This window comes from Lissotriton helveticus, chromosome 2_2 (assembly GCF_964261635.1).
Source record: "Lissotriton helveticus chromosome 2_2, aLisHel1.1, whole genome shotgun sequence".
In the NCBI taxonomy this organism is placed as follows: domain Eukaryota; kingdom Metazoa; phylum Chordata; class Amphibia; order Caudata; family Salamandridae; genus Lissotriton; species Lissotriton helveticus.
The window spans coordinates 132,306,223-132,333,698 of record NC_136060.1 but is presented as its reverse complement, the minus strand read 5'-3'; the positions used below and the strand labels follow the sequence as shown (position 1 = coordinate 132,333,698).

At 46.1% G+C, this 27,476-nt stretch overlaps 1 protein-coding gene across 1 annotated transcript in view; it reads right to left on the bottom strand.

Moving 5' to 3' along the window:
• Positions 1-27,476, bottom strand: part of SGCB (sarcoglycan beta) — a 275,364-nt gene that overhangs the window by 138,283 nt on the left and 109,605 nt on the right. Inside the window, exon 3 of the mRNA XM_078678200.1 lies at positions 15,945-16,130. Coding sequence (XP_078534326.1) covers positions 15,945-16,130 — 186 coding nt within the window. The remainder of the gene's footprint in view (positions 1-15,944; positions 16,131-27,476) is intronic.

The window sequence follows — 27,476 nt, the reverse complement described above, 5'->3', positions numbered from 1 at the left end:
AAAATGTCTGCAGCCGCTACAGGCGCTGGGGAGGAGGGCGGGCGATATGAATGTCAGCAGCCCTACATGCCAAGAACAGATGCATACTGGTAAGTAGCATATTCAGTTCGAGGCATGTGGGCTGCTGAATTCATATCTATAGCATAGAATACATAGCAGTCCCTCCATTAACGGCGGCCGCCTGTGCCAGCTGCAGAAGTCTGAAATAGTGTCTTAAGAACAGCCTGCCCTACAGCTGCCTGCTGCTTGGAGTGCACGTCTACACAGTAATGTTTAGTAAAGGTATGTGGTGTAGACCATGTGGCTGCTCTACAAATATCTTCCAAAGGGTTATTACCAAGGAAAGCCATGGAGGCCCCCAACTTGCGTGTGGAGTGGGCTCTGGGGGGGACCGTTAAAGTGCGCTTAGCCTTGTGATAGCAAATCTGAATACACTTAACGATCCACCTGGCTATACCTGCTTTGGAAATGGGGTTGCCTTTGTGCTGGGCTGAGAAGGCAACAAAAAGCTGTTGTGTCTTTCTAAAGTCTTTGGTTCTGTCAATGTAGTACATTAACGCTCTCTTGACATCAAGCGTGTGGAGCATTCTTTCCGCAACTGTTTCAGGGTTTTGAAAGAATGCGGGCAGTTCGATGGTTTGATTAACATGAAACTGCGACACCACTTTAGGAAGAAACGTAGGGTTAGTGCGCAGCACCACCCTGTTTGAATGAATCTGGATAAATGGCTCTTGTACTGTGAGCGCCTGTAGCTCACTAACACGCCGTAGAGACGTGATGGCAATTAGAAAAGCCACTTTCCACGTTAAGAACTGAATCTCACATGAATGGAGAGGCTCAAAAGGCGGGCCCATCAATCTGGTGAGGACCACATTGAGGTTCCACACAGGAGCTGGCGGGGTCCTGGGATAGATGACCCGCTTCAGCCCTTCTAGAAAAGCTTTAATGGCAGGCACCCTGAAAACAGAGAGATGCTGCCGATTTTGAAGATAAGCCGCTATGGCGGATAAGTATATCCGAATGGAAGCATATGCTAGATTGCATTTGTAAAGATGTAACAAATAGCAGATGATATTAGGAATGGATGCATCTAGCGGGTTGATATTGTGTTCAGTACAGTAAATGACAAACCGCTTCCATTTTGCTGCATAGCAAGCTCTGGTAGTGGGCTTTCTTGCCTCCCGGATGATGTCCATGCATTCAGGAGGCAAAGCAAGGTAGCCAAACTCTAAGACCTCAGGAGCCAGATCGCCAGATTGAGCTGTTGCGGATCTGGATGCTGAATGTCGCCATGGTTCTGCGTCAAGAGCCTGGGTGTGAGGTGCAGCCTTTGATGCGGCACCACGGAGAGTTCTAGAGACGTGGTGTACCATGGTTGGCGTGCCCACGTTGGAGCAACTAGGATGAGCGTCATCGAGTGTTGCTTTAGCTTTCTTGCCACCAGCGGAATGAGAGGCGCTGGGGGAAAAGTGTACGCAAATTTGCCTGACCAGTTCATCCATATCGCATTGCCCTGCGACTGTGGGTGAGGGAACCTGGCGGCAAAGCTTTGGCATTTTGCGTTTTTCCTTGTGGCAAACAGGTCTATCTCTGGATGACCCCACTGCTGGAAGTACGGGTGGAGTACTGATGGATGTAACTCCCAGTCGTGCATCTGGTGGCTGTACCTGCTGAGCAGATCCGCCATCTGATTGTCATTGCCCGGGAGGTGTTCCGCCATGAGGAAGATGTTCCTCTGAATGGCCCACTTCCACATGCTCTGAGCCAGATGAGACAACTGTGGAGAGTGTGTTCCTCCCTGCTTTTGAATGTAGTACATGGCGGTCATGTTGTCCCTCCGGATCAACACGACTTTGTTGCACAGATGTACTTTGAAGGACTTGAGTGCCATGAAGATTGCCATCAGTTCTAGGTAGTTGATGTGCATCTTCTTTTGCTGCGTTGTCCATAGTCCCTGCACTGTGTAGTGGAGTACATGAGCTCCCCATCCCTGGAGAGACGCGTCCGTCGTTAGGGTAATCTGTGGCACAGGCTCCTGGAACGGTCGGCCCTTGCAAAGGTTGTGCGGATTCCACCAATGCAGAGAGCTGTATGCCCGACCGGTCACCAACACTAGGTCGTTCAACTGTCCTTGAGCCTGAGTCCACTGATGTGCCAAGCATTCTTGGAGCGGACGCATATGCAACCTGGCGTGCGGGACTATGAAGATGCAGGAGGCCATCATGCCTATCAACTGCATGAACACTCTCGCTGGAAGTGAGTGTTGTGGCCTGAACTTTTGGATGAGCGACTGGATGTTGTCGATCCTCACTGAATTTGGCTGAGCCGTGGCTGCCAGAGTATCTATCGTCGCGCCCAGATACTGCCGCACATGTGCTGGCTGAAGGTGCGACTTCGGATAGTTTAGTGAGAAGCCCAGACCGTGAAGTAGATGAATGGTGTGGGAAATGTCTGCGGCGCACTGCTGGGCTGACTTTGCTTGAACCAGCCAGTCGTCCAGATAAGGGTAGACGTGGACGTTTTGTCTCCTGAGGTGCGCCGCTACCGTTGCCAGACATTTCGTGAACAAAAGGAAGGACCTTGAATTGGTAATGCCTGTTCTGGATGGTGAACCTTAGGTATTTCCTGTGGGATGGATGGAGTGGGATGTGAAAGTAAGCATCCTTGAGATCCAAGGTTGCGAGGAAGTCTCCCTGATTTAGCAATGGAAGAACTTGCTGCAGTGTTAGCATATGGAAGTGTTCTGAGAGAATGTACCGGTTTAGGGGCCTGAGGTCCAGAATAGGCCTGAGTGACCCGTCCTTCTTTGGGATTAAGAAGTACAGGGAGTACACCCCTGTGCCTTCTTCCTCCAGTGGCACGAGCTCTATTGCGCCTTTCTGCAGCATGACAAGAACCTCCTGCTGCAATAAGTGCAAATGCTCTGCTGACATAGGACGGTGCTTTGGTGGGATGTTGGGCGGAGTGGATGTTAGCTCCAAACAATAGCCGAACTGGATAAGTTTCCTGACCCACCTGTCTGTGGTGATGGATTTCCAGACTGGCAGGAACTGCTGGAGTCTCCCCCCGACAGGTGTTGGATGGTCGGGGGGCAGTGACAGAAAGTCACTGTTTGTTGGTGGCAGAGGAACGGGAGTTGTTGTTGCCTCTGCCTCTGCCCTTGGTGCTGTTGCCCCGATATCCTCCTCTACTTTGCTTAGTGTACGAGGATTGCGCCCCACCTTTATTGAACTGTGTGTGCTGTGACATTTGTCCTCTGTTAACACCTCGATTGCCTGAGCGACGAAAAGCGTTTCCTCAAAACTGTTGGGATTGGAGAGCTCCCATGGACTTGGCAGTCTCCGTATCTTTCTTGATCTTTTCCAGGGTGGTATCCACCTCTGGACCAAATAACCTGTCAGGGTTCACGGGTTGGTTAAGGATGGTGGTTTGGATTTCTGGTTTAAAACCTGATATTCTGAGCCATGCTTGCCGTCTAAGCATTACACTGGTATTTATTGCTCTGGCGGCAGTGTCCGCAACATCTAGGGCGCACTTAATGGAAGCGTTAGTGATGAGCTTCCCTTCTTGGATAAGCATCTCCCCTGCCTCTTTATACTGGTCTGGTAGATGTTGTAATAGGGTCTCTAGTGTGTCGTAGTGTGCCCTGTCGTAACGTGCCAAGAGCGCCTGCGTGTTTGATATACGCCAGATATTAGCCGCTTGAGCTGCCACCCTCTTTCCAGATGCCTCCAGCACTTTTGACTCTTTGTCCGGGGGAGGAGCATCACCGGTGGTCTGCGAATTTGCCCTCTTGCGGGCATTGGAAACCACCAAAGAGTCCAATGGCAACTGGCCCTTGATATAGGTAGGATCGCCAGGTGCCGCTCTGTATTTCTTCTCGATTCTAGGGTTGACCACCCTGGACCGTGTAGGTTCCTTAAAGATGTCCGCAGCATGTTTAAGGACCCCCTTCAGCATAGGAAGAGTCTTGACAGTCTTTTCAGCTGTTGAAAAAGTGTCAAATAGGAAGTCCACATCCACAGGGTCGGCATGTAGCTCCACATCGTGGTTTTTGGCTGCTCTTTCAATTAAGGCATTAAATGCCGCAGAATCCTCTGTGGGAGAAGTCTTAACATTGTACACTTGAGGGTCATGGACGGTATGCTGGTCCCCTTGGCCACCAGCCCCTATCCAGGAGTCCTGTTGCTCATCAGGCTCTGTGTTGGCTGGGAAGTTATATTCATCGTCCTGCTCTCCTGCATCCTCTCCCTCAGAATAAGTGGGTGAGGGTGTCGCAATCCTGTGGGACTGTGGAACAAGTGGCTCGACCAAGACCATGGAATCCGGAGCATGCCGTTTGCGCTTTAGAGGAATGGTATATGACTCCAAAGGCTGCGTTGCCGTGACTTTCCTTTTGTAAAGCGTTAGCTTTCCGGTGTCGGCATCGATAAAATGTTCTGTTTGCTCCTCCAGCAAGTGTTTTGGAGGCAGCATGCTCCCAGCCAGTTGAGTTGGCTTCGATACCCCAGAGTCCCTGGGCACCGAACGGGGTGCGAAGGCCTTCGGCGCCACCTTCGGCGGCAACGTGAAGAGGATCGGCGTTGAAGTTTGCGTCGTCGAGACAACGGGCTTCGAGGCGGAAGGCCTCTACGGATCCGACGATGAAGCTTTGTCTCTAATTCGCTTGAGGGAGTCGGAGACCTGCTTCGTAAATGAAGCGGATGGCTTCGTCAACCCGACAGTCGACTTCTTCCCCCCCCCCCTGGGGAAGACCTGAGCGCCGTTGACTTTTGCTTCTCGGAGCGAGGCGCCGGAGCATCCTGCTTAGGTGCGCCACGAGCCTTGGCCTTGACTGTAGACGCGGCCGGCGACGGCTTCGGATCGGCGGCCTTGACCACTGGCGTCGGGGTTCCGGTCTTCGTTTCGACGCCCTTGCTTGATGTCGGCTGGATGACCTTCTTTGGCTTCGGCACGACGGTTTTTCCGGGCTACGATTCGGCGGCGTTCTTTAGCTTCGGCTCGACGACCTTGACCCCTTTCGTCACCTTGACCGGGTCGATAGCTTTCGTCGGCGCCGACCGCTTCGACACCTCGGAAGAAGACTGCGTCAATGGGGAAGCAGACGTCTTCGGTTTCGATGGCGCCTCGGCCATGTTTGTTGTTGTCGTCGACACCGATGGTTTCGGTTTCGGTTTCGACAATGGCGGCTCCGCCGAAGTGTCCTTAGCCGGGCCCAAAGGCGGGGCCGTGGACGCTGGTATAGGGTCTTGGGTAAGGCCGAGTGGCGATCCCTCGACCTGAGCCTTTGTAAATGTTCGAACGGGGCATAGCTCTTCCTCTGAGCTATCTTCCATGGCCCCATAGGCCTCTTCGTCGTCTCCTACCTCTCCGACGAGTTCTACAACATCAAGGACTTCGACATCCGCGTCGTATTCGCATTCAACGTCCACCGTTGGAGGTGAAATCTGCATTCGAACCTCTTGTTCGCCTGCTTCTTCGTCATCGAAGATGTCCACCGGTGCTGGGGCCGACTGCCGGGCCGCCATGCGCGCCACCCGCCGAAGAGTCTTCGCTGAACGAAACTTTGAACAAGCCATGCAGCTTGCTTCATTGTGGTCCGGCGACAGGCACTTGTTGCACACCGGGTGGACGTCGATGTGTGGGTACTTAGAGCCACACACGGGACACTTCTTGAACGGGCTCCGTTCCATCGTCGTCGAGGGTCTTGCTGCGTCGACTGGGCCTCGATCACTCACGAGTCACACGACTCACTGGAAATCCGACTCGGCTGAGTCGGAACCGAACCGGGGCACCGAACGCAAACAATACCGACGTATAGAAAAAGGCCTTAGGGCCTCGAAAAGTTTAAGTTGATTCCGACTGGATATAACGAAAAGACATCCGAACCCAATGGCGGAAAAAAACAATCTGAGGATGGAGTCGATGCCCATGCGCACTGTAGTCCAGGGGAGGAGCCACCTATCTCGTGATACTTCGAAGACTCTTCCAGGACAACAATGTGCAATCATCCGGACCCAACACTAGGCGGCGATCTATGCTATAGATATGAATTCAGCAGCCCACATGCCTCGAACCTATTACACCAGTACTTTACCTATCTCAATAACGACAAGTATAATGTCAAGCTCACCATGACATTCAACAAGGACAAAATAAACTTTCTGGATATACAGTTTTAGGTCAGGAATTGTACCATACAAAGTACTTTATACAGGAAGGAAACTGCCTGTAATGGGGTACTGCACGCTTCCAGTGCACACTCACGCTCTGTCATCAATAACATCTCCTACGGGGAGATGACGCGAATCAGAAGAAACTGCAGTGAGGAGGAAACCTATCACACTAACATTATGAATTCTAAAAAAAGATTCCTGAAAAGAGGATATGAGAGGCAGGTATTGGACAGAGCTATAACCAGGATATGACACAAAGATAGGGAGGACACTCTTCTGGATAAACCCATACGAAGCCAGAAGTACAGTCAAATTTGTGACCCAATACACAACCAACAGCAACAGGATATTCAGCATCCTGAGAAAAAACTGGTGCCTCCTCACTGAGGTACCAGGTTTGAAAAATGTCTCTTACCAGTACGCCCTCCATGACCTATAGAAGGGGGGTATCCCTGCGGAACAAGCTATGTCCCAGCTATGTCATCAGTAAGAAGGAAACATGGCTACCATCCAAACCTGAAGGCTTTTTTACTTGTGGCACTTGTAACAACGGAGTTTCACTTACAATACACCCAGATCCCACAGAATTTCAAATGTTATCAATAGCAACACCACACGTCATATTTGTGTTAGGATGTACATGTGGAATGACTCGTTACTTACCGGTAATGTTCATTACTCCGAGTCATAGTCTCACTCGTCACAGTAACCATGGAGCACCCTGTGAACCGGACACAGCATTCACCCAATCAAAAAGGTCCTCACCCAAGATGGTTGCCCGGCAGGAAGTACCTGCCGCCTGACCTATAGGGTGGGACCTAGACAGGAAACATCCTGAAATATAAAGCAAAAAAAAAAACATTGTTCGTTCCCCCACCAGCAAGGGCGGGCGGGAGGAAATAAGACTGTGACGAGGGAGACTAAGACTCGGAGTAATGAACATTACCGGTAAGTAACCGAGTCATTACCTACCTCGTCCGTCTCCCTTGTTACAGTAACAATGGAGTGTATACACAAGCGTAAGACAAACAAGGAATAGACACCAAGATGCCAGAAAAAAAAATGTAATTAATGCAGACAAGAAACACAAACCGCGGACAACGGAACCAAAATCCCCCGAAAACCCCCACCATCCTCAACCGATAATGGGGAACAAAAGTGTGAGGGGAGGACCAGGTAGCCGCAGCAGAAAGATCATTAAGAGAAGCTCCTTTGAAGGAAGCCCAGGAGGAAGCCAAACCCCGAGTAGTCCGACTCTGAACACTCCTGAATGGCGGTAGGAAGACAGTGGAAGGCACCCAACGGGAAAGAGTGGCCGTGGTAGGGCGATGACCCTGCCGGGCAACACCAAAGGTAAACAAAAAATCCACCTGGCGAAAGGAGACAGTACACTCCAGGTAGATCACCAGAGCCCTGGTCAAATCCAGGGAATGGAGCCGAATTTCCTCATCATAAGAAGGGGAAGGGAAAAAGGCAGGCAGGACAATATACTGTGACAAATGAAAAGCTGAGGAAACCTTGGGAAGAAAAGTCAAATTGTCCTTTAAGTGCGTGAGGACATCCTTCAACTCCGCGCCTTTAATAAAGCGACCACGCTGCTCATCATCTGAGCCATCAGAGTCAGGAACAGGCAGAAAAGGACTTCTAGGAACCAGAGGCACCGGCCCATCACAAGCCTCCAAGGCAGAAGACACAGCCCTATCAATCATGGACTGGTGCACATCAAGGTCCAAACCCACAGGCTGCAGGGCTACCGGATCTGAATCAGAACCAGAAGACCGGCGAGGATGCTTTACTGAATGTTTACAATCCATGGTGATACAAACACACCAGCAAGAAGGAGGGAAAGCCTCAAATAGGACGTGAACACCGTTGCCCAGCAACTGGCTCCACCCCCAAATTCAGGAAAGAAGTACAAAGAGCCACAGAAACAGCCCCGCGAGGACGACAGGAGCCGGAGAAGCAGACGCCAAGCAGGGGGCAGGTAAGACTATGTACCAGTACTGCAACAGGAAGAAGTGCAAGAAAAATACACCGGCCCGCATAAACGAAGCGCGGCACTTGAGGCAGCCCTGCCGCACCGCAGACGCTCAGTGCGGGGAAGCTGCACTACAAAAAGGGCATCAGGAAGGCCTGCTGCGCCCAGTGCTCAGCGTGGGAGTAGCGGCATCTGGAAAAAAACACAAAAGTAACCGCTCCCCTCGCTCAGCGCAGGAGCGATGCAAGCAAAACCGCCGCCCCATAAGAATGGGAGCAGCGGCGCTTAAAGAGAAAAACGGGACGCTATAGCAGACCCCAAAAATGATAAAAAGTAATACATACCGAGTCGGAGACACAAACCGCCTCCGTAGATGTAGAAGGGTGTTCCAGCCGGTACACAGAGAAAAAACAGGATGTTTCCTGTCTAGGTCTCACCCTTATAGGTCAGGCGCCAGGTATTTCCTGCCGGTCGACCATCTTGGGTGAGGACCTTTTTGATTGGGTGAATGCTGTGTCCGGATCACAGGGTTCTCCATGGTTACTGTGAAGAGGGAGACGGATGAGGTAGGTAATGATGTCTGTGGGCAGTACAGTAGGCTACCTAAAGAACCGGATACAGGAGCACCGCAGGGCAATAATAAACAAAGATAGTAGATACCCCTTGACAGATCACTACAAAGCCATACAGCCTGACGATACCTCATTCTGGTTCCAAGGGATTTACCATGTACCTGTAGGAGAGAGAGGGGGAAACAGAAAAGAAAACAAGTTACTTACTTGTAACTTTGGTTCCCCAGTATTGGTAACATTCATAGATTCCCATAGCTTGTATCATTCCCCGTCGTCCGAATGGGAGCCTCGGTAAATAAAAAATACCATAGCAGTAGGTACAAAAGAGAAAGAAAGGCCTAGGCCTCATCTAATTTTGTAGCATATCCACCTCTTTTTGTAAAAGAGACCACAAAACTGCAACAACCAATCAGATTAGCTTCACCCCATGGAACCCTCCTGAGAGAACCTCAGAGTCTCAGATTTTCGTAGCCGTTGTGTAACAGTAACGACCACTGCTGAAGGCTGAGCTTTCCCAGGGGAGGAGGGTGAGCGCATAGGAATCTATGAAAGTTACCAATACTGGGGAACCAAAGTTACAGGTAAGTAGCTTGTTTTCTAAACCCAGTATTGGAACTTTCATAGATTCCCATAGCTTGTATCAGAATAGCTAGCAGTAAGCAATAAAAGCACATTTTGTGACATAAGCGTCGAAATACTTTTAGTATCCATACTGTTATAAGAAGCAAATAGACATTGAAACAGTAGTCAGTAAACATATCAGATACAAAATGTTCAATAACAGGAAGTAGGGATAGAAGGGAAAGCTCACCGCTCATTGAAAGAGATTCCCCAGGACCTCTTGTCCAACTGCTGCCTCACTCCTTGTGGAAGAGTCCAAGCAGTAATGCTTTGTGAACATGTGGGCACTGCTCCATGCAGCTGCCCTACAAATGTCCTTGATAGGAACTCCAGCGAAGAGAGCAGCAGAAGATGAAACTGATCTCGTGGAGTGAGCTCGTACATGTCTTTCTAGTGGCTTACCCACCGCTTGGTGGAAATAATGAATTTACTGGAAATCCAACGTGATAGCCCTTGTTTTGAAAGAGGAAATCCTTTCCGAGGAGCACTATAAGCAACAAAAAGTTGTGAAGACTTCCGGAAACCCTTTGTGCGTTCCAGATAAAATTTCAGACATCTCTGGACATCCAAGGAATGCAGAGACCTTTCTGCTGGCGACGTAGGTCGAGGGAAAAAAGGTTTCAGAACTACAGGCTCGTTCAAATGGAAATCCGAAGGGACCTTTGGAATGAATTTCTGATTTGTTCTTAGGATTAGAGTGTCTTTTTTTAACTGTAAAAAGGGTTCCATAATGTTAAGAGCTTACAGTTCCCCAACCCTCCTAGCTGACGTCAAGGCTAAAAGAAGAGCCACCTTCCATGATAGAAACTTTAGATCCCCTCTGTGAATAGGTTCAAATGGAGGTCTCATGAGATGAGCCAGAACTAAATTGAGTTGCCACATTGGAGGCGGAGGCCGAACTGGAGGAAAAACCCTGAAAAGACCTTTCAGGAATTATTTGACAATCCTAGCGGACCAGAGAGAAGGACCGGAGGCTGTCCGCCTGAATCTAGAGACAGCCGCCAGGTGTACCTTGATGGAGGAATGTGCCAGGCCTGAATTAGCCAGAGAAAGAATGAAAGGCAATATCTGGTGAGGAGCAGAAGAGGTTCTGTCGGTGGCACCATAAGCAGAAATGTATCCATTTCGCGCGATAGGTCTTATTTGTACTTGGTGCACGGGCTTGAGATAAAATTTCTTTAAACTCCTGAGGGATACTTCAATTCTGGAATTCCGGGTGCTCAGGAGCCACGCTGTCAATTGGAGAGAGCTTAGGTCTGGATGCAACACTTGGCCCTGGAACATTGTCAATAGAGATGGAATGGGCCATAGGTGAATTGGCTAATCTTGAGAGAGCAGGAGAAGCTCTGGTGCGATCAAGATCATTCTGCAGGGTTCTGTCTTGAGTTTCCCCGAGTAGTCTCGGAATCAGGGGAATTGGAGGAAAGGCGTAAACAAATGCGTCTGACCAGGCTATCGAAAGAGCATTCCCCAACGAGCTGCGATGGTGATCCCTGCTTGCATAGAACCGCCATTTCCTGTTGTCTGGGATTGCGAATAGGTCTATGGACGGAGTGCCCAAACATGCCCCAACATGCAAAGACCCCGTTGAGAGTGTCCTGATCCAGTTCCCACTCGTGACAGACTGATTTCAGATGACTCAATGTATCCGCTGTCGTGTTCAGGGTACCTGGGAGATGTTCTGCTGAGAGAAAAATTCGGTGGAGCATTGCCCATTCCCATATCTCTTGGGCATCCTTTGAAAGAACTTGAGATCTTGTTCCGCCTTGTTTGTTCACGTAATGCATGGCCGTCGTGTTGTCCGTACGAACCAGTACCGTGGAATTCCGAATCCTCGGAAGGAAAGCCTACAGAGCCAAACGAATTGCCTTGAGCTCCAGAAGATTGATGTGGAGAGTACGCTGCTTCGGCGTCCAATGACCGCTCACTTATAGGTCTTGTAAAAAAGCTCCCCAGCCTTCCAGCGAGGCATCCATGGTCAGAAACAAGGGAGATGGAGCAATCTTGAAAGTGAGACCCTTTGAGATATCGTCTTTGATCGTCCACCAATTGGCTGCTTCCCTCGTGAGAGGTGTGACCATTACTTTGTCGTCGAACGCGCCCTTCGCCTGACGCCATAGCCTGTCTAGTTGTTCCTGTAACAGGCGCATGAGCAGTCTGCAATGCGGAATTAAGGGTATGCAGTATGAAATCGATCATAGGAGTGACTTGTATAGATGGACCGATAGAGATCGTCTTCTTTGCAATTAACGAGCAGAGAGAATTAGCCTTTTTTGTCTTTCCTCCGATGGGAAAGCCTTGCAGCATCTTGTATCCAGACTGGAAGCTAGGAATCTGGCAGACCTGGATGGGAGAAGGAGCTATTTGTCCCTGTTGAGTATAAGACCCAGATGATTGAAAAGTCGAATGCAACTTTTGACTGCTCTTGTAGTTGCATGAGAAGATGGAGCTTTTATCAACCAATCGTCTAGGTATGGAAAAACCTGTAGAGACTGCCTTCTGAGAAACGCTGCCACCGGGGCCAACACCTTCGTGAATATCAGCAGAGCAGATCTGAGCCCCAAAGGCAGGACTTTGAATTGAAAATCTCTTTGCTACTGTGAAGCGTAAAAATCGTCTGTGAGCTAGGTGGATCGGGACGTGAAAGTATGCGTCTTCGAGATCCAGAGTTGCCATGTAATCTCCTGGATTGAGAAGGCGCAAAATATTGTGAAGGGATACCAACCGGAACGATAATTTTATGAGATAGGTGTTGAGCTCCCTCAGGACTAAAATTGGGCGCCATTTCTCCTCCGTCTTGCGAACCAGAAAAAAACTGGAATAGAACCCTTCTCCTCGTTGAGATAGAGGTACAGGCTCTATTGCTCCCTTGATGAGCAGTTGATGAGCTTCGAGACGTAGAAGATGTAGATGTTTTGATTCGGTGTCACGAGGGACTCTGGAAGGTGGGAGGTGTTGAAACTCCAATGTGTGGTCAAACCGAATGATATTGAGGACTCACCGATCTGATGTTATGATCTTCCAGCTGCGTAGACAGTGTGCAATTCTGCCCCCCCACTGATGTCACCGGGGGTGGAGGAACAGTAGACAGAGCCGAGAGGCCGCTATTGGCGTTTGGAAGAATCTCTCCCCTGACGCCCCAGTCGACCCCTTGAAGGCTGGCGAGAGAAACCCGCTGATTGGCCTTGGCGCTGCGAGTATTGAGGCTTGTATGATTGTGAAGAGTGAGAATAGGAGGAGTAGCGTTGTTGATAACCTCCTCTGTAGGAAGAGAAACCTTTTCCTCTAGCCCCTCTGAAAGGTACTTTGCGATATTGTAAAGTGCCCAAGGACCTTGCTGTTTCTGTGTCCTTCTTGATGTCTTGTAGGGCATCATCTATATGCTTACCAAAAAGCATGTCTCCATCGAATGGTAAATCCAAAACTTTATTTAGCACCTCTGGGCGAAACCAGGTAGCCCGAAGCCAGCCTTGCCGCCTTAAGACAGCCGAACCTGCCAAAGCGCGAAAAGCAGTTTGGCAATGTCCATAGCACAATCGATAATTTCTGAGGAAGATCGTTCCCCCTCCTCAAGGATCTTCTTCGCATCGGCCTTGGAACTGTCCGGCAGCTGGTCCACAAATGGAGACAAATCGCACCACAGTCCCAAAATTGCTAGTGCATTGGAGGCTCGAACCAAGAGGCTAGACATGGAGGAAAACCTCTTGCCCATATTGTCCAGTCGTCTGCCCTCCTTATCTGGTGGTGTGGTAAGGGGTGCAGAGGGATTCTTCGATTTTCTCTGAGCTGCCTGAGAGATAACGGAGTCTGGCTTCGGTTGGTCAACCAGGCAAGCAGGACTGTCATCAGGAACCTAATATGTTTTCTCACTTCACGGTAGAACCGGGATAACGGTAGCTGGAGATTGCATGACTTTAGTTCCTTCACTCCATACGTGCTCTATGATGGGGATATAATGGATGAATTTTATATAAGGCTCTTTGAAATCATATAGAAAACAGTCTGATTGAACCACCGGAATGGGAAGGCCAAATCTCTTTGAAGCTCTCTCCATAAGATTATGGAAACCCCCAATATCTGCTGGTGGTGAATCCACAGGATCCGGTAAAGGCGAAGCAGGATCTGTAATCATATAATCGTCCCATTCTCTATCCGGATTCGGGGCATTTTCAACATTCTGATCATCACCTGAGGAATCATCATCATCATCATCCCGTCCTGAGATGAGATCCCGTCGTTCCTGCAAAGGTTCTGGTTCTGGCGGCTGAGCCGCAGACGTAGATGGAGGTGGCGGTGGTGGAAGTGAAGGTGGTTGAATGGGCTCTGAGGCTTGAGATGGAAATCTCCTCCTATAATCCTCCAACATAAACTGCAAGTCACTTATTAGAGAAGAAGGCATGGCCACCATGCCTTGATCTGACTGTTCATGAGGCCGATCCAGAGGAGGAAATGCACGTTCTAATGATTGCCCCCCAAAGATGAGGGGACAACTTTAAATCCGAGTGCCTGATTCACAAAGGTAAATAGTACTATCTTTTTATGTGCAGAGACTCTGCAGTTGTAAAGATACTACTAGTAAAATACCTCTGTGAATAGCAAACAATTGTAAACTTACACACAAGTGCACATTTACCTTTGTGAATCAGGCCCAAAGTGACCAATGCCACTATACTGGATAATAAAAGGACAGTTTTTGCTTTTACAGTGCTTGTCTTTTACTTGGAAGAACTCTGCACACGTATGTAGAGGGAGGCTTCAACTGGAGACTGAAACCTTAGCTGTCTGCCCTCAAGTTACAGGGAAAGCAACCCAGGAGGAGAAGGCTGCACCTCAGGAGGAGAAGGCTGCACTCTGGAAACCCAACTAAGAGAAAGTGAAAGGCTGCCTGGCTTGTAGATAATTTTGCTTTCACTGGACTAGAGCTTGAGTGCAGCGACCAGTATACTATTGTGAGTACATCTGAAGGGCCAAGAATGCTGGGGCCAGAGGACTTCCGGGCAAGACCTATGATTTTCAGCAGAGTCTGTGCGAGCAACCACCACCTCTTGAGTGGTAATCATGTATATTTATAACTATCACTATGCCCGAGAGCCTTTGCAAGTGACCACAACCCTAACATGAGGGCCCGGGTCTCATTCATTGCATCCAAGGGACGTGTGGATTAGATGTTGTTGCAGCACAGGTGGCTTCATCTGCAGTTGCACCAGTTGGAGGAATGAGCGTCTGTATGCCTTTGCGCTGATTCTGTAGCACCTCTTTTTTGAACCCTTGATAGCAGCAGCACTGACTGCCATAAAGGTTTGTGTGGGTCCAATGCTCCCTGGTTCAAGTTTCGCACTTTAAAATCTGCAAGCGCTAAAATGCGGGTGCTGACACACACAATGGTCAGGCAATGATACAGCAGAGCACTTTGAATCTGGGCTACCCTCCTTTGCAACTGTGTCCCTGCTTCTACTGCTCACTGGTCAAATGAAACACCAACTTAGTAACAGAGTAACTATGATGGTTATCAGAAATGTGATTCAAGTAATAAGGCAGTCTGAACTTACTAAGCATATTTCCTTAATTGTAAACCACGTCTTATTTCTTATACCTAAAGAATAACACTCCTTGGAAATTCTATTTATTGTGAGTGATACTCTCACCATACTCCGAGCATATCTAATGTTAAACCTTGCAACTCCGTGACAGTCAAAGCTCAAAAAGGAGGTACTTGGTAATTCAGTGAGATTGCAGAAATACCTGCCTTCACTAGTCGAAGGGACAACGGCCATACTTATCACAAGGAGTGACTCATTTCTCCCAATTCCCATAGTCAGTGGCGAAACTGTCCTGACCTGTATTAAGATTCCTTTTATATAACTTTGTAAGCAGTATTTATAGGACAGTATTCAAAATGTGATTACTTTTGTCTATGTACTGGTTCTACTCTAGGAAAACCAGGCATAGTGCCCTACAGAAAAGTGTTTCTCACAAACCGATTTGTAGAAATCCTAATGATTGATTTATAATTAACGCTTACTTATCTATATGTGCAGAACAGGTATGTCTTTTCATTCACATTTTATTTATTTTGTCCAGTTACCCTTTGCTCACTAATATCTGCAATTTCACAAGTGAGAGGGATCGCAAAACAATTCTGCTTCTTTAGCTACTGTATTCTGGGACTTCTATGACACAATTAGATGAGGAAAAGGATGTCATAGGCACTGAATTATCAAAACAGAAACGGTCATTAAGAACCAAGTACAAATACTGAGGTCCTAGAGAAAATTGGCATTCTTGCTAACAGATTGTGGCATTCATTCCTATAATAGGATTTCCATAATGTCATGTAAAACACGATTTATCCATTCTCAGGAACGCTCTATATAGCTTTACAAAAGTTGCACTCTTGTATCACTCGTATTTTAGGATCTTATTTTTGTTTCATATCCTGAATTCTCCTGCTGCAGGTGTGGCAATGACAAAGTAATAATGTCTGTTATTAATGGTGGGCGAATTAATTCATGAGCTTTCCTACTGTTGAATACATTAATTTTCTGCTTACTGATTGTGCACTTCCTATTGTGCTATTTTCATGCACAAAAACCTTACCGGTTGGTTATTGCCAGTGATGACTAAATCCTCATTGCGTCTTCCTCCAACTGTACTTTTATATAATGGATGGATCACTCCCATATCGGAAACTTGTTTAAACCGCAGAAGCCCACTATCATGAAATTCCATGCTTTCACAGCCATTGGGACCGATACGTATAACAACCCAGATGACAACCGTGATCTAAAAGAAAAACAAAAAGACCTCAGGATATAACACACAAAAAAAACGAACCACACTATACATGCCAGAAATACAACAAAGTAAGGGTTGACTAGGGTGAAAAGTATGGCCCAACAGCTTACGGAAAATTGAATATTTCATTCTAATATAAAGAATGTTTATAAGAGAATATTGGGCAGATTCTGTTGATTAGTCGTGGGTGTGTGCTCTGTAACACGTTGAACCCATATCTGAATTGGTGGACTTGACTGGACAAGGAATGGAAACGGAATGAGCTAAGTATCACTGAGCTGTGCACCCAGCCCTTACACTTTACATTTATGGTGGTCCATCCTCACTGCAGCACTTTCAAATTTAATCACACAGCACAATATTTTATTTCAGTGGTTTTGTAAGCCTTTTTGGTCCAATAAGGTCATGGAGAGCGAAGAAGCATAGTAGGCTGGTGAGGGTGTTATCAGACTTTTGATGTCTAAAGACTGTGGTTAGATCTCTGGTGAAAGGCGGATAAGATGATGGGGTGAATGTGGCTCAATATAGAAAACTAAGTGGCAAAACACTTTATTAAAAATGAAACACCTGGGGGGCGTGGCTTGAACGCCGTACAAGATGGCGGACTGATCTCGGCGCTCCGTCAGCCGTCCACCGGACCCGGCGATTTTCTCCGCGTTTCCTGAGCAAATGCGAGCGCTGTCGCTGGAATCCGCCGCCGGAACATGAGGTGAGCAGGGGGAACTAATCTGCTCTCCTCGCATCCGGCGGTGTCAGATTATAACATCTGTGACGCGCTTCACTCGTTAGCGGCCGCCATTTTCGCCAGTCTAGGTGCGCAACGCTCCTTTCTTCAGAATGCCGCTTTTTCAATGCCACATATGCAACGCGGATGTTACAAACACTGGACTCTTGCTCTTCTTACCTCCTCTTCACCACTTTACCACCTCATTTGTAAAGTGTATTTAATAGCTCTGTGACAGAAAACGATGAGGTATTTTCTTATCTCATGACTGAACGCTAGTTCCTCATGTATGTGAACATCCTTTCTACAATATTCTGTCACATTGCTCTACATTAACTCTGCAGTTACGTCACCGCTTCAATATGTGCTTTCCTTGACATGAGGTGATATTTTTCCTATATAATCTTCCTGATTTCTTTGAAAAGGCAGTATAAAATTTTGTGGACGGACATTGTGCTTATTCTCTGCACTCCTACACAAGTTGTGGTCTTAATACACTTTTTTTCCCGTTATTTATGGGGAAGCCTCGACAACTCAAGCTTACAGCCCCCAAAGCTACACCACAGCTTTCCTCAGACTCTGACTCTGCGTCTCACGTCATGGATGATTCTGTTCCTGTCAAACCGTCCACAGCTCAAGGCGCAATTCCTAAATCGACTACACCTAATAAGCCTCTTCAACCTGCTTCAATCAAACGTCTGAAAAAAGACCCTCCATCTCCGGATTCCTCGGCGCATTCTGCGTCGATGGATCTTATTCTGGAGGAGCTTCGTGCACTCAAACCCTTCATGGCTGAAACGACTAAAACTTTACAATTCCTTCACGACAAATGGTCTACTCTGGAATCAAGGGTTTTACTGGTGGAACAATCTACAGACTCTCTTCAATCCTCCTGTGCAAAAATTACACTCTTGGAAAAGGATATTTCTCTCTTGAAACGACAGTCGGAAGAGTTGGAAAATCGTAACAGAAGGAATAACCTTCGCCTTTATAATCTTCCGGAACTTACAGAAGGATCCGATCCGACAGCTTTCTTCCAAACATTTTTGCCAAAAATTTTGGACCTTCCTTCCTCCACCTCTCTTAATATTCAACGTGCGCACCGTCTTGGCCCTAAAGTCTCCACCAAGCCCAGAGGAGTCATCATGCTGTTCCTCCAATACACAGATCTTCTCCAAGTATTATCAGCAGCAAAGACTAAAAAACAAATTATGTGGGAGGGCCGCAGGCTATACCTATCTCAAGACGTTGCTAAAGTCACAGCTGATCGTCGAAAGCAATTCCTTGATTTAAGACCGCGTTTGAGAGATCTTGGCGCTCGTTATGGACTGCTTCATCCATGCCTCTTCAAGGTGACCTACAAGGACAGAACAACCACTTTCGAAGATCCACTCGTCCTGGAGGAATTTCTTCGTCGTCATGAAACTGTTAACATGGACACTGCAAGACCTGTTTAACCATCTTTGTTTTATCTTGCTCTCTAGACTTGTCTCCCTCACAGTCCCTTGTCGTCTCTTGTTTCTAATGTTTGTATTTTACTGAATACCTCCTATATTTCTACATCCTACCCTCGTTGTTCCATTTCTCTGGTACTCTTCTTCTTTTATTCTTCATATGTACGCCTAATGTTCTTTCCAATTTTTATCTCTCCACAGATCCCAACCTTATGTCTCTCCATCCCGGTGTATCCGTGCTTCCATTCATTTGTTCCTTCGCTGGTTCCTACGGTGTTCGACGATGTGAGTTTCCGTTGTTGATGTCGTCCTCTTCTGGCGTCGTCATCCCTCAACTCTCTTGATTTATTCGTTGTTAGTTACGATGTTGCTTCTCTCTGTCCTCATCGCTATCTCTTTTCTATCACTTCTTTCTTCCCTTTCCGTACTCAATTCTTTCTCTTTTATTCCTTTACTTTATCATCTATATTCTCTCTTGCTCTTTTTCTCTTATATCTCATATTTTTCGCATTTCTACTCTACCTTACTTCACATTTTCGCTTATCTCTTACTATATCTTACCTCATATCATTTTACTAATCTTATAAATTCCGAGTAGTTACTTGGAATGTTAAAGGGTTAAATAACCCCATTAAGCGTCAGCGCGTCCTCACCCACTTGGCTCGGCTCAAGGCCGATGTAGCTCTAATACAAGAATCCCACCTTTCTGATGCAGAAGCTACTAAACTTAAAAGATGCTGGGTAGGACATGTTTTCCACTCTCCTGCTTTAGGTAAGAAAAATGGTACTGTTATTTTATGTCATAAGAAGTTAAATGTTTCTGTTGTAACTCAAGAAAATGATGATAGTGGCCGTTGGGTTATTACTAAGCTCCTTATTGATAAAATACCTATTGTTATCTTTAATGTTTACGCTCCTACAGGTGTTGATAATTTGTTTTGGCCTGCTATTTCTGATAAATTAGTTACTCTTAATGAACAATATGTTATTTTCGGTGGTGATTGCAACCAAGTCCTAGACCCTTTCCTTGATAGAAATTCCAAAGTTAAATTTATCCCTTCCAAGATGCATTCCCAATTTAGTACCTCGATTCAAAACTATGCTCTAGTTGACATTTGGAGATTATGTAACCCTGACCTTAAAGAATACACGTTTTATTCCCCCACCCATCATTCTCAATCTCGTATAGATTATTTGTTTCTCAGTAAATCCCTAGCACAACTAGTCACTCATTCAGAAATAGGTTCCATTCTAATTTCAGACCATGCCCCCGTTTTTGTTGATATTGACCTTATTCCCTTCTCCCCAAATTCGGGACGTTGGAGATTCAATAATTCTCTACTTTTGGACCCTATTTTCACCACTAAATTTATAGAGTTTGCCTCTGAATTTTTTACACTAAATCACCTTCCTGAATCTTCCTTTGTCAATGTTTGGGACTCTTTCAAAGCAGCCGCTAGAGGATTTATCATTAATTTTGTCTCTCAAAAGAAAAAACAGTCGATTCTCAAGTCAACTCAAATTTTGGATACAATAAAGAAACTAGAATATACATATTATAAATCTACCTCTGAATCTTCACTTCGTGAACTCATCTCTGCCAAAATTGAATTTAATAGGTTTACTACTAACGCAGCTTCCAACTCTCTTCTTAAATGTAACTCCCGCTATTATGGAGGTCAAAACAAAATGGGCAAACTTCTAGCTAACTACCTAAAAATACGCAAAGAAAGAACAAAGATTGAGTCCTTGCTGGATTCAGCCGGTGTTTCTCTGTTCAAAGACAAAGATATATTAGCTCAGTTTGTCTCATTTTACCAAAATTTATACACTCCTGAGTCTAGCCCTGATCCTGATGACCTTTTATCATATTTCCAAGATATCCCCTCCCCTCAATCTTCTCATGTAGATTTTCAATCCTTGGATCTGGACATTTCCCCCTCTGAAATCTCACATGCGGTTTCCATCCTCCGTAAAGGCAAAGCCCCAGGACCAGACGGTTTTACTATTGAGTTTTACAATCACTTCTCCTCCCTTCTCCTCCCTAAGCTTTTACTATTATTTCAGTCCTTTGTCCACTCTGGATCGTCTCAGGGATCTTTTCAGGAAGCGTTAATTTGTCTCATACCCAAGCCTGATAAAGATCATACGTTATGTAAAAATTATCGCCCAATCTCTCTGGTAAACACTGATTATAAAATTTTCGCCAAAATTATAGCCCTTAGACTCGATCCTATACTACCAGAACTTATCGGCCCGGAACAATCCGGTTTCGTTAAAGGTCGCTTGTCGTCCGATAATTCTCGTGTTTTCTTTAACATTTTAAGTAAAGCGTCCTCTCTTCCATCTCCTCTAGCTGCCATTTCTCTCGATGCCGAAAAGGCCTTTGATAGAATAGGATGGGATTTTATGTTTCAAGCTCTTCGTTGGTTTGGCTTTCCACCTAAATTCATTTCTCTCATTTCTTTACTTTATTCCAGCCCCCATGCCTCCATCTTTGCCAACGGTATCACTTCTGATTATTTTCCTCTTCGAAGAGGAGTCCGTCAAGGATGCCCTCTATCTCCTCTTTTATTTATCCTAGCTTTAGAGCCCTTCTTAACTAAAATTAGACGAGATGAGCACATTTCTGGTTTTCAATTTGGCCCCCAACAACAGATTAAGTTATCGGTCTACGCGGATGATATTTTATTTTACTGCTCCGACCCTCAAACAACTCTACCTTCCTTCCTCAATCAAGTATCTGCTTTCTCTATCGTATCTGGATATAAACTAAATACGGACAAATGTGAAATACTCCCCCTGAACCCATTATGCCTCAAACATCTATTTGACACCTCTGGTTTCTCCTGGCAACCTTCTAAGATTAAATATTTGGGTGTCTGGTTCGCCCCTCGCCTTTCGGATACCCTCAAATTTAACTTTGATTCTCTTTCTACTAAGATCACCACTTCTACCACACGTTGGAATCCTCTCTTTCTTTCTTGGTGGGGACGATTGGACTCCATAAAAATGATGCTGGCGCCTTTGGTTTTATACACCATTTCTATGACACCTATTCATATCCCAAATCATTACTTCAAGTCCATAGATTCTATTTTGCTGAAATTTTTATGGAAAGGAAAAAGATCTCGCATAGCTCTTTCTGTTTTGAAGAGAGACAAATCTATGGGCGGGGTCAAATTCCCCAATTTTAAAGCATATCATAATGCCTTTTCTTTAAAACAAGCTCTACGCTGGATCACTTCAGATCTTCCGTATTATCCTCCACTATGGCTTACGCTAGAATCATCCTTCCTCCATCCATATGACTTCAGTGAAGTTCTTTCCTTTTCCTCTAATGTCTCCTCTCTTCGGTCCCCTATAATTTCTCGCACTCGCTCCCTTCTTCAGCCCTACTTATTATCTTCTTATCCTTCTACTTCTTCTCTTCACACTCAACCTATTTGGCATAACAAACATCTTCAAATTCGCAATCGCTCTCTCTATTGGAAATCTTGGCACTCTCGTGGTTTAAAATGGGTTTCTCAACTTCTTTCTGATGCTGATCCTCTCCCCTTTCACCTTCTTCGAGAACGATTTTCGCTACCTTCCTCTTCTCGTAAACAATATTTATCGCTGATTCCTTCCCTTCTCCAATATCTCTCCGATCTTCCCTCTACCAATTCTATTCCTATACCTCATCTTTCCATCTCTAATGCCCTTGACCAATCTCCCTTTGCTTCTTTTCTATATAACACTCTACAATCGTCGACTGAACGCTCTAAATCTAAGGTTGAGCTGGCTTGGGAAGAAGACTTGTCTCAAGAATGGCTCCCTATTTTTTGGGATAAGATTTGGTCTAAAATTCACAAAACATCTAGAGCTGCTAATACTACCCAAACCTTATTTTTTATTTACAATCGTACATTATACACTCCCTCTATTTTGTCATCTTTCTCATCAGACACTCCCTCCACCTGTTGGTCATGTTCTTGTCCTATAGCTGATTTGAAACACATGCTCTTTGAATGCCCTCCCATTCTCCATTTCTGGCATTTAGTTTGGTCTCAATTCCAAAAACTTTTCAATATCACTCATCCCTTTTCCATCCTTCAGATTTTTCTAGGTTCCCTTTCCCCTGATCTTCCTGGCTCTCACTTTAAACTCAAACTACTGGACCTCCTGATTGCCATAGCCTTTCATCATATTACAACACATTGGAAACAGGCTAATGATGTTTCTTTCACTGCATGGTGGAACGCAGTGTGTTTTAATCATCGTCTAGACACAAATTTTGTATCCCCTATTTCCCTAGCAATTCAACGTGACCTACTATGGCTCCCCCTTACCGAATACCTATCCCAGATCTCCAGACCACCCCCCAGCTCTACAGTGCGCAATGTCGAAGTTCAAAAACCACCATGAATGTTTAGTCTTACTATATATGAATTTATCGATGCACATTATGTTTTTCTTATTGTTATTTCTACGATTTTTACTTCTAATGATTTTCCCTTCTCCTCAATATTCTTGCATCTCTTCAATATATATTGTACTCTTTACGTTATTTTTCATGACTAATTCCACTGTAATGTAAGAGAAAAAGTTGTGTTTTTATAACTTATGATTGTTTCTTCCTGTACCGCTTTGCTATTCTCATTCCTTAATAAACTTCAAACTTAAAAAAAAAAAAAAAAAAAAAAAAAAAAATGAAACACCTGTTGGGATGCCCTCCAGTATAACATGCATGTAATGCAAAGTAGTAAGCGCACAACATATAAGAAACAATTGCCATTTCAGGTAACCAGAGTTCCCATTAGAAAAGGGTCAGTTGGAGCCTAAAGCCAAAATATAAGAAATTTAGGACAGTTTATATACGTTTTCTCTCAAAGGTGTGTGGAACATAAAATCTTGAATACTATACGGAGTTAATTATTCTCCTAAAATCTAGCTGCCAATTATCAACACTAACAAGCATTTACAATGCAACGGTCTCGCCTTTGCAAAAGTTAGAGCTATTGGCTTTGTAAATGCAACATTTTCATTTATATGTTGGTTTTGAAAACCGATAAATAAACGGCGTTGTCATTAAGAATGCCAATAGCTTAGCCTCTTCGACGCTCATGACGAGCTGAGCTCGTCATGAGCCACGGCGCTCATGACGAGCTCAGCTCGGCATGGGCCGTGGAACGCTCAGGTGCGAGGAGAATTCCCCTCCTGTGCTGAGCGTTCCATGGGAGGCAATGCACATGTGACGAGCTCAGCTCGTCATGAGCACCGTAGCGCCGTAGCTCATGACGAGCTGAGCTCGTCATGAGCATGGGGGCGCTGTGCGTGCCCCCTCCCCCCAGCACAGCGGGGGAATAACCCCCACAGCGAAGGGTGTAATCTCTTGCAAATGCCACAAACAAACACACAGACCCACACAAACACACAGAGGCCCCCACACACACACACACAGAGCCCCACACACACACACAGAGCCCCCCCACACACAGAGCCCCCCACACACACACAGCCCCCCACACACACACACAGCCCCCCACACACATACAGAGCCACACACACACACACAGAGCCACACACACACACTGAGCCACACGCACAGAGCAACACACACAGAGGGGCACACACAGAGGGGCACACACACACAGAGCCACACACACACAGAGCCACACACACACGCAGAGCCACACACACACAGAACTGGGGTTTATTTTGGGCATAATTGCAAACTATTTCTCATGCTTCACTATATGACTTCAGCCACCCCAGTGGTTCATGCATTCCATTTTTGCAGACTCTGTAAACATAAACGTGCTGCTGCTGCCTGGGAGCAGGGACTGAGCTATGTAAATTCTATAAAAATATGCACCGTCTGTTAGTGCTGACGACTTTGCTAATCTTCTGTGAACATTAGGATATATGATCTAGCATGGATAGTGTTGTGTAGATGTTTGGATATAGGATTTATATTTGTTTATGCTCTGCGGCCCCAATAGGAGTACAAACCATAGATTAGGATGGTAAAAGATAGCAAGTACTTTAAAGTTGAAATATAAATGCGGAAAAGCGAGGTCAACCAATGTAAAAGTGTAAGCTTTATTTCAGGTCTGAGGGACACGTAAACATGAATAATGGTGGGAAATAGAGTGTTTGTGGGTGCTGTGAGAGTCATCCATGTGGTACGGGAACAGACATAATACACATGGAAAAGTTATTAAAAGAAAGCTGACCCCTTTCATTTTCCGGTGTTTGGGGGCAGGCAGGAGCATGGGAGAGCATGGGCCAAGGAGAACCATAGGCTCAGCAGTGCCTGCACAGGGTACCAGAGCCTCTAACGAGGGTGCACAGCACAACCCATTAGAAGGGAAGGTTCTGTCAGACTGGTGCAGTCAAAGGGCATGTAATATAACACTGGTTCACCGGGTGGGGGGTGGAGAATAAACAGGCCCTCAAGGTATACGGGGGGCGGGTAAGGGGCTTCCTGGTCTTGTGAAGCACTTACTTAGTGAAGACAAGTCCTGCAGGGAGGTGCGCCACAGTCAGTGCTGAACATAAGGCCTTCGCACTTTATGACAACAATAGAAGTAACGCTGTACAGGGGGGCTGCTGAGACCAAAAAGGTAGGGCTTTTACTGCCAGGTACAGGGCAGCAACGTGCAAGGAAAACAGTTGAGCTGGCAGTATGACGTGCATGGGGAGCAGCACGCCCTTTCGTGGCATGCAGCGGGGCTTGCACTGGGGTGTGCATGGTTGAGGAGCACGTGCTCACGATGCATGGTTGAGTAGCACGTGCCCTCGGTGACTTTCAAGTGAAACAGCAGGGTTTTAGTATAAAAGCATGAGGTGACAGCACGCGCCTCTGTGGTTACCATGGAGGAGCAGTAGCCCGACCAGAAATAACAGAACTGGCACCCCTGATATCCCTCACGGAGCAGACAGAGTAAACAGGGCATCTTAGGATATTGTGTCTCTCCCCACTGAGGGCTAGTGGTAATCTTAGACCCAGCACCTATCTGCCCATACAGAGTTAGCTTCTGCCAGCATCACACTCGACACTGCCAGCTGTGCACATTTCACAATTAAGATTTGGGGGCAAGGCAACCAGGATGTGAATACACTCTGTATACTACTAACACACTGTAGAGAACCCGAATCACGTTTCACTTAAGGACATAAAAAGCATTGGTTCAAAGTAGGTTTTAGACAGAGGCGATTTCGCTTGTTTTATAATGGTCTAGAAATTCTGAAATTTAAACGAAGGAAGGGTCAGTCCTGTTGCCTGGCACAGGGAATTTCCTAATTCCCTACAAACCTGACATTTGGAAATTTTCAGCAGATATTGGAAACTAGCCTCCAAACCCGTTTCATTCTTTCGTCTGAATTTTCATGAAAGAGTATGTGTACAAAGAACAGAAAAGACTATGCTGCACATCATACCACACTTCTGCTGCATCCAAGCACTGTAAATAATTAATGTTTCCATCACCCAGCGTAATAGTATTTACCGATCTCGAAGGAAGTTTAAGGCTTGCATTCATTCGAACACGTGACCGGCAAACTCATAAATGTCAGAGGTGAGTGCTTGACTCACTGAGCCATCTCCCGGACTTGAGTGCAGGCAACTCGCAGGTGCACAGTGGGCATCGAGGACAGGCTCGGCCGAGTCAAGTCCTGCCAATGAGACAATAGACTGGTGGGGGAGCGCCCTTACCCTTTAGGCCTCAGTGTGCACGCGGGAGGTGTGCGCCTAGAGGTAAGGCACAGGGTTCGAGGCGGTACATACAAAGGTAGCCTGGCCTCAGGACAGGGATGCGGGCGTGAGGTGCGTATGCGAGGAACAGACATCAAGAACCAGAAAGGACACGCAATATGTGCGCGTGAAGGGGGCAGGGTCCATCCCAGTTTCACATAGGTTGCTTTATAAACAACCAATTACATTGACAATACAGTGAATGCACTCGGATGTAGTTCATTTTTCTTAATCGTTTGAATAACGTTAATATACATTACGATTCTTTCAGCAGACTTCACAGCTCGACCATTCAGAAATGTGAAATCACTGCAGCAAATTTCGCATTTTTCCCGAATGACTTGCACTATTCTAGGATTTAGCGCGCAGGCTAGTTTCCCGCCTATCGTGGGAGGAGACCGACATTGCAAACTGCACCGATAAAGGCAAAGCCTCCGGCTCCTAATCACTGTGGTAAAGGAAAGGCGGGGAGCAGGCGAGAAGACGGGAGAGGGAAGAGGACGGTGGAGAGAGGGAAAGTGCTGCCTTTAATCTTTTAACCCTGTCCCTTTCAGACTGGACGCCCGGACTTCCTGCTGGCATAAAAGATTCTTTATCTTCTTTATGGGGCCATCTGGACCCATAAAGAAGATAAGAAACCTTTTACGCCAGCAGTAAGTCAAGGAACCCAATCTGAAAAGGACAGGGCTCAAAGAGAAAGAAGAACGTCACTAGGACCTCTTCTCAAATGTCTGGCCACCGTTTAGGAGGCCAGCCAATGGAGAAGAGGGGCGGGGCTTAAACCTCGCTAGTGAAGTTCACCTAAAAACATAAAATCTCGCAAGCTCGACTGCGCATGCGTGCAGTACGCCATGCGAGACCTATAAACAAAGTTATGCCTTGCAGAAATGTGTAAAATCTACTACCATGAATAAAATGACTTCTGAACCTACTAAAGCCATGAAACATAGCAAGCAAAATGACTCAAGGACACTTCGGATACACTAGAAACAACTTTCAGATCCGAATATGAAAAATATCAGTACGCACAGTGATATACAGATATATAAAAACAACAACGTTGAAGTACATAGGAATATAGGATTGCTTCTACAGCATTTGTGATGTAGGTATATTTTGGTAATCCACACCCACTACATCCAGTTACAATTCAATAAACAATTGAGATTTTTTAACAAGACATAACATTGACGAAAAGCAGTATCCTGACTTTATACATCTCCACAGTCCCCACCCCTAGTACAGGTGAATATAGCGCCCTTTACTACTGGAATTTCGGTATCCATTTAAAGACTGTGTATTATTCTTTGTACTATATCAAAGGAGAAAACTCAGTAGGATCTGTAGGGCCTGGCTGGAACTCAATTCACTATTGTCTGGTGCAAACTATTAAAGAAGTGAGTGCTATATGGAAGAGA